Source organism: Juglans regia, chromosome 9, assembly GCF_001411555.2.
Source record: "Juglans regia cultivar Chandler chromosome 9, Walnut 2.0, whole genome shotgun sequence".
Classification (NCBI taxonomy): Eukaryota; Viridiplantae; Streptophyta; class Magnoliopsida; order Fagales; family Juglandaceae; genus Juglans; species Juglans regia.
Window position 1 is genome coordinate 15,842,895 of NC_049909.1, and position 11,501 is coordinate 15,854,395.

The window sequence follows — 11,501 nt, forward strand, 5'->3', positions numbered from 1 at the left end:
TTGTCTATTTCAAACCAAAACCAAGTTTCACCATCATAGCTTCTAAAAAATCACACTCGACTCTATCATAAGTTTTTGACATGTCCAACTTGATAGCCATATTGTCCTCCTTGCCCCACTGTCTTGATTTCATAGTATGAAATAATTCATATGCAACTATAATATTATTTGTAATTAACCTACTAAGAATAAAAACACTTTGATTCCAAGATATGACACTTGACAGAACATTCTTCATCCTATTAGCTAATACTTTTGAGATCAACTTGTACAAGACATTATACAAGCTAATATGTCTGAAATCATGAACAGACTGAGAATAATTTACCTTAAGAATAAAAGCAATATGCATGTGATTCAGAGACTTAGGTATAACTCCACTCCCTAGAAAACCTAGAATTGTCTAAGTAACATCACCACCAACAATCTTCAAACGAGTAGAACTTATTACTTAAGCTATAATTTATAAGCTCTCTAAAGTTATAAGTTATATTTTTTACTGCAATTCTAAATATACACTAAAAATATTGCAAAACATGCACTAAATATTGCAAAAGTCAGCAACTATGGGATGTTTGGCAAACATAAGAATTTTAAAAAACTTCTAATAATTTTATTTCCGAACATCACTCAAGTACAAAATATTTTTTTATTTTAAAATTTTTCATTTAATTATTGCATAATTATTATTCACACACAAAAATCAATACAGATTTTACAAACTTCAAATAAAACACAAAAATTGATATAATTTTTACAAACTTTAAAATAAAAATTATATTAAAAAATCATATATAAACAATTTTTTAATTTTATTTATTCACTTTAACGAACTCCAATACAACTTATTTTAAAAAATATATTATTATTATTATTATTTTTTTTACTTGAAAGTTAAAACTCTCAAAATATTTTATTGCTGTTGACAAAATAAAGAGTGCGGAAGCAGAAAAACGATAGGGCAAGTCAAAGGAAAATGGCTTTTACGATCCCTCCACGTATCGTTCACCAACATTTCTGGCGGTAGAGGAAAATAAATAAATTAAATATAAGAAAGAGGAAAAAATAATTACAAAAGATAGAAAAATATAAGAAAGTAAAAATAAAATGGAATACACGAAGCACTTGGTGGGTGCGGTATTGAGGCCCGTCCCCTGCTCTCGAGACTTTCTCTCCCTCTCTCTTTGTTTCTCTTTGCCATCTCCTCCTCTCGATCTGTAAGTTATTTTTGGATTTTTTTGAATTATTTCCTTTCGCCTCAACTCTATGCGTTGAATTCAAGCAGAAACTTGCAGAAATTTGGTGCATTCTGCTTGATTTATGGTTCTAGGATCGCAACGACGGTACAAACCGTAGATCCTGTTCGTTTGTGGGATGTATATCTTCGATTTTGGGTTAGGTTTCGGGGAAACTAAGATTTTGAGGTGAAATCCTGTGCTTCGTCTTCGGATCTCGAGGGTTAGTCTACATTCCAGCTCGAGTTTCGAGGTTTTACTTCTTCATCGTAATAGATTCGGGGGCCATTGGCCGTGATTTGTTCGAATTTTGGTGGGATCGGGAAGGGTTAGGGTTTTCTAAATGGCTTCGAATTCTCCATTCCTGGTGGAGGATCAGACGGACGAAGATTTCTTTGACAAATTGGTGGACGATGAGTTCGAGTCCTCCACCACCGCCAGCAGATCAAACCCCCAGTTTGCTGACGGTAATGATTCTGACGACGCGAAAGCGTTCGCGAATTTGAGCATCGGTGAGGTTGGAAATCCATATGAGGATGTGGGGGGTGGTAGTCGCGGCGGCGATGAAGATAACATGTTGGATTCTGGATCGAAAAGTGAGAAGGATTGCATGGATGAAGCTGCAGAGTTGTTGGGTGCTCACGCTGATGAGAGGAATTCATTGATTTCATCCAATTCGGTTGAGCATGATAGGATAATGGAGTCGAGTAATGATGGGATTGGATCCGGATTAACACCGGATTGGACTGTGAGCAAGAGCAGCGGATCCGGGGGCTCTAGGGTTAAGGAGGTGGGCTGGAATTCTTTTCACGCGGATACGGAGCAGAATGGCAGTGAAGGGTTTGGATCGTACTCCGATATTTTCAATGAATTGGAAGGTGATTCCAGTGGTTTCCCGGGAAATGTGGGCGATAACTTGAATAGCAAACCGGAAATTGAATCGGCCAATAAAAACTGTGGAGCTGATGGTATGAATAATTTGGTCAATTATGCGCATTATCAGGAGAGTCAAATTCATGGTGCATCAATGGAACAAAGTACGAATGTGCAGGATTTTAAAGATAGCCAGTACTGGGATAATCTCTATCCTGGGTGGAAGTATGATCCCAATACCGGGCAATGGTATCAAGTCGATGGATATGAAACTATGGCAGCGGATGCTCGTGATTCGGCAACTGATCTGGGCGCTGTTTCTGATGGTAAAACGGAGGTTTCTTACATGCAGCAAGCTGCTCCCTCAGCCGTGGGAACTGTGACTGAAACTAGCTCGACTGAGTGTGTGTCTAACTGGAGTCAGGTTTCCCAAGGGAATAACGTGTACCCGGATCATATGGTTTTTGATCCTCAGTACCCCGGCTGGTATTATGACACAATTGCGCAAGAATGGAGCGCTTTGGATACGTACACTTCCTCCGTTCTATCAACCGCACAGACCCATGATCAGCAGCATCAGAATAGGTTTGTTTCCTCTGGTAGTTTTCAGCAGAATAGTAATAGCTTAAATGGTGAGTACTTTCAAACTGACAATTATGGACAAGGTTTTGTGAGCCAAGGCGCGGATCAAAGCTGGGCTGGGGCTTACAACAATGATTATCAGAAGGATTTGAATGCATGGCAAGCTGAAGCTTTTCCAAAGAGTGCGGCTTTTGCAACTTTGAGTGGAAAACAGCAATTGGATAATTCTTATGGCTCGAAGGTTTCTGTGAACCTCAATCAGGAAAATGCTAAGCTGGATGACCAAACACAATTCTCGAACAATTACTTTGACAGTCAGAAAAACGCAAATGTTTCCCAGCAATCCTTTGGGAGTGGCCATCAGGCTTCTTATGCTCCCAATGTAGGAAGATCGTCTGCTGGGCGTCCTCCACATGCTCTGGTAACGTTTGGGTTTGGCGGAAAACTCATTGTAATGAAATATAGTAGTTCTCTCAGTAGCTCATCGTATGGAAGCCAGGTTAGGCCTTGGAATTTTTTCCTATTTTTCTTGATGCTGTTTTTGGTTGCCAAATGACTGAGATACGGAAACAACACTGCATTTCTGCAAGTTTTGTTCTTTCTGGGATACATGTCGAGACCTGGTATCCCATCAATAAAACAGTTTTTCGGTTAAAACATCAAATTGTCGTATAAGACTCTTGGGAATTTTTTGCTCCTTCGGTTACAAGATATTTTTTTCCTATTGATCAAGAAATTCTAAGAACCGATAAAAAAACGATATTTTTTTTCCTTCTTTAAAAAAAAAGGTTTTAAGGATTATTTATTTGAAAACCCCCAATATATTTTTTTCCTTCCTCTCAGCTCTCTGAGAGACCTAGCAATCAGGAACATGTTAGTATTCATATATGAAAGGGCTAATAATCTATTTTTGTTTTATGTGAAGGATCCTGTAGGAGGCTCAATTTCTGTTATGAACTTGACGGAAGTTGTCTTAGGAAACACTGATGCTTCAAGCCTTGGATTGGGTGCCTCTTGTTATTTTCATGCTCTGTGCCAACAATCCTTTCCAGGTCCATTGGCTGGTGGGAGTGCTGGAAGTAAAGAGTTGAACAGATGGATTGACGAGAGGATAACAAGCTGTGAATCATCCAACATGGATTATAAAAAAGGCAAAGTATTGGGGTTGCTTTTCTCTTTGCTTAGGATAGCTTGCCAGCATTATGGAAAACTTCGATCTTCTTTTGGTGCTGATGTTGTTTTGAAGGTAAATCAAACTTTTTCATTTATAATTGCTTTTGATTTGATGAGAACTTTTTAGCATCTATTATATATCCAATATTATAGACAAGGATAATAATTGCGGTAAACATACTGGAGGTCTATTGAGCTGGTAAGCTTGTAAAACCAGGGTACGTGAAGTTTGAATATCAGAATGAAGGGATTTCCCAAATGACGTTCCTTTCTCATGTAATGCTTTCAGAAGCAGGGATAATTTGTTTTTTACCTATAAAAAAAAAAGCAGGGATGATCATTCGTTATTTTTGTTGCGAATGTTTCCAGCTGTTTGCATCCTTTAAGATCAGTCTGGGTTATTTTAATAGGCATTTGGTAATTTTTGCTCTGTATTGTCAATAGGAAAATGATTCTCCTGACTTAGCAGTTGCTAAACTTTTTGCATCTGCCAAAAGTAATGGTGCACAATTCAAGGAGTACGGGGCTCTTAGCCACTTTCTGCAGAAATTGCCTTCTGAAGGACAGCTAATGGTATGCAATAAATTGCTTTGCCTTTCTCCTCCATTTCCCCCGATTTTTACAATTTTGTAATAGATTTTGATGTACTTTACAGGCAACTGCTTCTGAGGTACAAAATTTTCTCGTTTCTGGTAGAAAGAGAGAAGCTCTTCAATGTGCACTAGAAGGTCAGTTGTGGGGACCTGCACTTGTGCTTGCTTCACAGCTTGGTGATCAGGTTTGATGCCTGTTCAGTCTATCCAGATGCTTGCCTTTGTTAAGTAGTGAGAGTTTTGTGCTTACATCTCTCCTCTTTTTCTTTTACTTCTTTGGGGTGGGGATGTCGGCTCGGACCAATGCAGTTCTATGTTGATGCTGTGAAGCAAATGGCAGTTCGCCAGCTGGTTGCAGGATCACCTCTCCGTACTTTATGCCTGCTAATTGCAGGGCAGCCAGCAGAAGTTTTTTCTTCAAACACAACTGATTCTGGTCTTTTGGGTGCTTTTAGTATGCATCAACAGCCTGCAAAGGTGATATATGGATTTAAGAATGTTCATCGTAGTTGATTGTTAGCTACGTTATGCATGTTACACAATCTTTTTTCTTTCTAACAGTATATAATAATATATGTTTTGGTATAGACAATTTTTTTTTTTTTGATAAGTAAGAAGTAAATTTCATTGATATGAGTGAAATAGGCATAGCCCGTGTACACAAGAAGTATACAAAAGAACACCTAAATACATTCTAGGAAGGATAAATTAAGAACAGAAAGTCATGAGCATTGTTCCCATTAAATACAATAGCAGAAAACCAAAGCAATAGAGTTTGTATAAAAAAACTCTAAAGCTTCGCCATTGTGCGCTCCCATATCTTCAAAGCAAATGGTCATTCCGTTCCGCCCAAATACATCACATAACACAACGGAATCATCTTCCACACTGCTGCCACTTGATGACAGCCTTGAATCTCCACCCAACCAGCCAGTAAATCAACCACCCTTAGAGGCATTACCTAAGCGACGTCAACTCTTCTAAAGATTTCATCCCACAATACCCTTGTCACCTCACAATACAATAATAAGTGATCCCACTGATTCTCCTTGCTTTTTACACAAGTAGTACCAATCCATCACAATGAGTCCCCTCTTCCTCAAGTTGTCCATGATCAAAATCTTTCCAAGAGCAGCAGTCTAAACGAAGAAAGCTACTTTAGAAGGCACACGAGATCTCCAAATATTCTTCCAAGGGAATGGATTATTACTTTGTGATACCAAAATTTTGTAATACTCCCGGACTGTAATCTTCCTGCTGCCTTTGGACCTCCACTGCATCCTATCCCCCTGTGCCGTATTGTTTCCCGTAGAGTATATCAACCTGAAAAATTTTGAAACAGTGTGCAGTTCTCAATCATGAATATCTCTATCAAATAGGACATTCCACTGGTGGGAACCATGAGAAGATACCCTCAGATCCGCCACAGAGGCATCCTTGTTAGTTGCTAAACGAAAGAGATCAGGGAACGCCCTATCAAGAGCACAATCTCCACACCAAGTATCTTGCCAAAACCTGATTCTGGTGCCTTCTCCAGCCACAAAATGGATGTGGTTTTCTAAACTCTGCCATCCCTCCTAATAAATTTCCATAAGCCCACACCATAACACCCCCCCTCTCACTTCATTGAGCCCCAAACCCCCCCCCCCCCCTCCTTCCGTATCTAGCATCAATGATGTGAATCCCCCTCCATGTGGTACCTCCATAACCATTTCCCCAATAAAGCTGTATTGAAAATCCTCAAGTTGCACACTCCCAAGCCACCATTCGAATTTGGGGAACAAACAGTCTTCCACTTAACAAGATGGATTTTCGGTTCCTCCCCCATTCCCCCCCTCAAAAATGCCCGAAATAATTTCTCAATCCTATTCGCTACCCTTGTTGGCAAAGGAAATAGAGATAAAAAATAGGTGGGGATGTTAGATAATGTGCTCTTAATTAAGGTGAGTCGACCGCCTTTCGATAAATATAACCGTTTCCAACCAGCCAACTTTTTCTCTACTCTCTACAACCCTATCCCAAATCGCACTAGCCTTAAAGGTTGCTCTCAACGGTAGGCCCAAATATTTCATAGGCAAGGATGACACTTTACAATCCAATAGGCTCGCCAGGCTATTGAGACTAGGCACCACACCCATTGCAACCATCTCAAACTTACTAAGGTTCACTTTAAGCCCCGAAATGGCTTCAAAGCATAACAAAAGTGCTTGTTAATTTTGAATCTAGCCCTGGTCTGCTTTACAAAATAAGAGGGTTTCATCTGCAAATAGGAGATGTGAGATTAAGATAGAGCCATTAGTGCCATTACCCACTGAAAATTGTAACACACCTCAAGTTGCTTAAAGAGAAATACAAAGAAATTGCTCACTTTGAGGGGAGCACCTCCATTGAAGAAAAGAATAAGATGATAAGAGAAAGAGAAATAATATTTTCATTAACTTTCTGAATACTATTTTCGGTAGCTACAGGGAGCATATATGCTAGAGTTTTGCCAAACATCAGAAAAAGGCCTTAGCCTTGGTAAAACATGACTCCAGATTAATAACTAACGGACTGGATAAAAGGAAATAACAAGCTAAAGGCCCAGCTACTCTATGGCCCACTTCCTTACATAACATAAAGGGAAACAAGAAGTAAAGTAATAGACCCAAACTGACCCATGACCCATGTATTCTGTTCATGAACTGTGACAAAAATCCAGATAACAAACCACCACCCACAACAGCCTTCACCATCCGACCAAGTGCTTTCATGACGATAACAAAAAGTAATGTTATAGACAATTTTTCCTTTAGTATTTTGTTTCATAAGTAATGTTATCTCGTTAAAGAAGCGTAGAGGGGTTGCAACCCCAGAACACCTGCACTAAAGTATTTAAGGAAAAAAAGGTAGCACTATAGCAAGGTAATGGTATCCTATTAAGGACAAGCTAAAAGGGGATTGATTTTTTGGATCACCTTGCCCTGCAAAATATTCCAATTATATTTTACTTATCAAAAATAAAAAAGATGTTCCAATTATATTTTGTTTTTAGGACATACCCATGTAGTTTTTTTATATCCAAGTTTTCATACACAAGATCATACCCATATATGTATTGTTGAAGCCAGTAGGATACAGAAAACAAGCTTTACCCGAAATCTCATGCAATACAATTCCTAGGGCTCAAACCCCTAATCTAGTAGTTATCTTGTTGTCATACAACTTGAAGCAAAGTATTCTGTTAGCGTCTGACTTGGAACCAACCTACTCTTCTCACGGAGAAACTACAGATTGGAGCCAATTTTATGCTTGATGACTGGGAGGAAAATTTGGCTGTAATAACTGTAAACAGAACAAAAGATGATGAACTAGTACTTATTCATCTTGGAGATTGCCTGTTGAAGGAAAGAAGTGAGGTACTATTTCACTTGTGGCAATTTACTTTTTTTATTGCATTTTCTTTTGGAAAACTATTTTATTCCTTAGCTAAGATGAGTTCTGTTTCAGATTACTGCTGCGCACATCTGCTATTTAGTTGCAGAAGCAAACTTTGAGTCGTATTCAGACAGTGCCAGACTCTGTCTAATTGGAGCAGATCATTGGAAATTTCCTCGAACGTATGCTAGTCCAGGGGCTATTCAGGTGCTTTCAGATTCTAGTGTTGTCTTCCGAAAATTTCAAATATATTTGCTCTGTTGATGTTGTGTGGAGCTTGCTTATTCAAATTTATTAGTTCCAGAATTCTAGTAGTTGCAAGATGGTTTCACTTTCTTGGAGATTGCAGGGTTGAAATCAGACATTTGGAGTGGAGCTTCATTTTATATATTATTTGTATATGTACGCATAACCTTGAAATGGTTGTCTACGCTTTTTATGTTGGATGCCTTTCCACTGTCGTTGTAGAATTGTTTTCAAGTCAACCATATGCTTGATTCACCCTCGTGTTTCTTGTTTTATTGCTTTGACTAACCTTAGCTCAGATGTTCTTGTGGTTGTCAATCCCAGCATCCTTGTAATTTTCTCAAGCACTTATCATCCCCTTGCATTAATTTTAGTAAATGATGCTTTATTTTATTTTATTTTTTTTATGGAAAATAAACTTTCTCGCATTGGACAGAGGACCGAGTTATATGAATATTCCCAGGTGCTCGGGAACTCTCAGTATGTCCTGCTACCATTTCAACCATATAAGATCATATATGCACACATGCTAGCTGAAGTGGGGAAGGTTTCAGACTCTTTGAAGTAAGTAGGAATTGTTTCATTTTGATGCCTCGTGGAATTTTGTTGTCCAGTTCTATGTGTTTTTTGTTTAACATGGTGAGGTTAGCTCAGATACTGTCAAGTGGTATTGAAGTCTTTGAAGATTGGTCGAGCACCCGAAGTAGAAACATGGAAACAATTAGTGTTATCTCTTGAGGAGAGGATCAGAACCCATCAACAGGTACTTAGTCCTATTAGTGTATCCTCCTGACTCTTAAGTTACTAGTGCTGATCCATCAATGAACATTCCATTTGCAGGGTGGATACACCACAAATTTGGCTCCAGCAAAATTAGTTGGGAAATTGCTCAACTTTTTTGATAGTACTGCACATCGTGTTGTTGGGGGTCTCCCACCACCTGCACCATCAACATCTCAAGGAAGTGTTCCAGTTAATGAACATTATCCCCAGCCAACCGGCCCTAGAGTATCGTCTAGTCAGTCAACAATGGCGATGTCATCATTAGTGCCTTCTGCTTCAATGGAGCCCATAAGTGATTGGACAGCCGGTGGTAATAGAATGACAATGGCCAATAGAAGTGTTTCAGAGCCAGACTTTGGTAGGACTCCAAGACAGGTATATGTTATCTCCCAACTAACTCTTTGTCATCTGTTCACCTAGTTAAATAAAGTTTATGAAGTTTTGCTAATCCATGATAGGAACAGGTTGATTCATCAAAAGAGATGGCCTCAGTAAACAAACAAGGCAAAGCTTCACGCTTTGCTCGCTTTGGTTTTGGCTCACAGTTGCTGCAAAAGACTGTCGGGCTAGTTATAAGGCCTCGCTCAGATCGACAGGTAATCTCTTGAAAATTAGCTATTCTTTGGATTTCTCTCCATTTTTTTCTTAATTGTTTTTCTTGAGTAGTATGTTTATTTTCTCTTGGCCCCCCTATAAATGGCTTCTTTTTTTATGCACTGCTGCTGAAGGCTAAACTGGGTGATAAGAATAAATTCTATTATGATGAAAAGTTGAAGAGATGGATTGAGGAAGGTGCTGAACTCCCAGCTGAAGAAGCTGCCTTGCCTCCTCCACCTCCGACAATGGCAGCCTTCCAGAATGGTACGTCAGATTACAATTTGAATTCCACATTACAGAGAGAAGGGACTTTGATGAATCAGAGTCCAGATTATAAAAGTCCTACTCCTTCAGAGCACAGTTCAGGAATCCCATCTATTCCATCTGGCTCAAATCACTTTTCGGCTCGGGGAAGAATGGGCGTACGTTCAAGGTAACCTGAAAGAAGTTTATGCTCTCCTTTTTCCTTTTCTTTAAAAAAGTAAACAACTATGCTACCTCCACGACTAAATAATGTTGAGTTCAACCCCTTCCAAGGTGATAATCAAAAATCAGATTAAGTGAACAATTGACTTAGAAAGCTCTCTTTACACTTCTTAATGTATGAAAACCTATGGAGTGCAGCCCCCATCTAAAGGTCCATTATCTTTCCTTTGTTTCTCCAATGACAAATTGGAGATCACAATTTAAGCTTGATAAACTATATTCTCTGGCTTTTGGCAGGTACGTGGACACCTTCAACCAAGGTGGTGGAAACCCTGCAAGCATGTTCCAGTCACCGTCTGTGCCATCCGTTAAGCCTGCTGTTGCTGCAAATGCAAAGTTTTTTATTCCCACCCCAGCATCATCAGGTGAACAGACAATGGAGGCTATTGCAGAAAATGGGCAAGAGGGAATTCCAACCAATGAGGATCCTTCAACATCCAATGCCAATGACTCGTTCCCATCTCCTGTACCTTCATCATCAATGACAATGCAGAGGTTCCCTAGCATGGGTAACGTCCCAGGCAGAGTAGCAACAAATGGCAAGGCCTCTGTCTCTCCTTACTCTCGGCGAACAGCTTCTTGGAGTGGAAGCTTCAGTGATCCATTCAGCCCTCCCAATCCAGCGGAAATAAAACCTTTAGGGGAAGTATTGGGCATGCCCCCATCGACATTGATGCCTAATGAGCCTTCTTTGATGCGTATGCCAATGAATGATGGCAGTCTTGGGGATGACCTTCATGAAGTGGAACTTTGAGCCAACAAAGTTGAGATGTAAATATCGAAGTTTTGTTCTTTGTGATCGATAGAATACTCGGTATAATCCTCCTGGATCTCTCTCCAAAATGGTGGTATGTGCTGCAACCCGACTCCAGAGAAGAAACAAAAAGAGGTCACCCCTTTAAAGTTTCCAGCTTACCTATACTGCCGGCGCTGATTTCTATAGTCCTAAATTTCAAGTTGAATGTGCCAGGAGTAGCCACCATTTGAGGATTCAGGAGTTTATACTCCCATCAGCAAGCAAGGAGAGACCCTGCATCGGCACCATTGTACAGTTCATTTGTTCATTTATTGAGAAATAGGAAGGCTCTCTGGGTAGGTAGAGTCTGAAAAGATATCTTCTCAAGGGAAGAAAGGTAAGTGTATTGAATTGCAAAAATAAGTTGTTTTGCTTGTCAATTTGCATGATTTTTAATGTTTTATAAAATTGAATCAAATGTCCCAAGTGGATGTCGAGGTTTCCACCACCAAGATTTTGCGGCTTGAAAGTTTCCACCAAGATTCGAATAAGAATGACCTGACGATGACTCCATTCTGTTACTTGAACTTTCTTTGAGACTTTAGAATTGTGCTCCATTCTCTTTTTGTCTAATGTGAGTTTGTAACTACGAAGTGCAGTTTGCACCAGATGTCAAAAGACTAGTAATCCGATTGATTGGCCCTTTTTGTATAAATAATTCGAGATAAAGAAAAATCATTTCTCATCAGTCACTATTTATCATCTCATACTACATACCTT

General features: G+C 39.4%; 1 protein-coding gene across 3 annotated transcripts; it reads left to right on the forward strand.

The window, feature by feature from the left end:
* The first annotated feature begins 1,131 nt into the window (after nt 1–1,131).
* LOC109021692 (protein transport protein SEC16B homolog) lies at nt 1,132–11,289 on the forward strand. Of its 3 annotated transcripts, XR_002001125.2 has the most exons (14): nt 1,132–3,189; nt 3,616–3,936; nt 4,308–4,436; nt 4,519–4,641; nt 4,766–4,933; nt 7,729–7,854; nt 7,946–8,080; nt 8,556–8,683; nt 8,774–8,882; nt 8,960–9,277; nt 9,361–9,498; nt 9,631–9,932; nt 10,223–10,874; nt 10,956–11,289. XR_002001125.2 is itself a non-coding variant. In XM_019004380.2 (13 exons), exons 1-13 carry the CDS (start codon nt 1,579–1,581, stop codon nt 10,737–10,739), a joined length of 4,125 nt encoding a protein of 1,374 aa, XP_018859925.2. In that variant the 5' UTR covers nt 1,132–1,578; the 3' UTR covers nt 10,740–11,289. The 3 variants fall into 3 exon arrangements, 2 of the variants coding, with proteins under 2 accessions (XP_018859925.2, XP_018859927.2); XM_019004380.2 differs by having other exon boundaries at nt 10,223–11,289; XM_019004382.2 differs by having other exon boundaries at nt 9,367–9,498; nt 10,223–11,289.
* Nucleotides 11,290–11,501: the final 212 nt, after the last annotated feature.

What these genes read in the sequence shown, in the direction of transcription:
- LOC109021692 (XM_019004380.2), top strand. Translation starts at nt 1,579, where the DNA reads ATGGCTTCGAATTCTCCATTCCTGGTGGAGGATCAGACGGACGAAGAT. An exon ending in CTTCTGAAGGACAGCTAATG is followed by an intron (nt 4,437 to 4,518) that starts GTATGCAATAAA and finishes TGTACTTTACAG; the next exon opens with GCAACTGCTTCTGAGGTACA. An exon ending in CTTCACAGCTTGGTGATCAG is followed by an intron (nt 4,642 to 4,765) that starts GTTTGATGCCTG and finishes GGACCAATGCAG; the next exon opens with TTCTATGTTGATGCTGTGAA.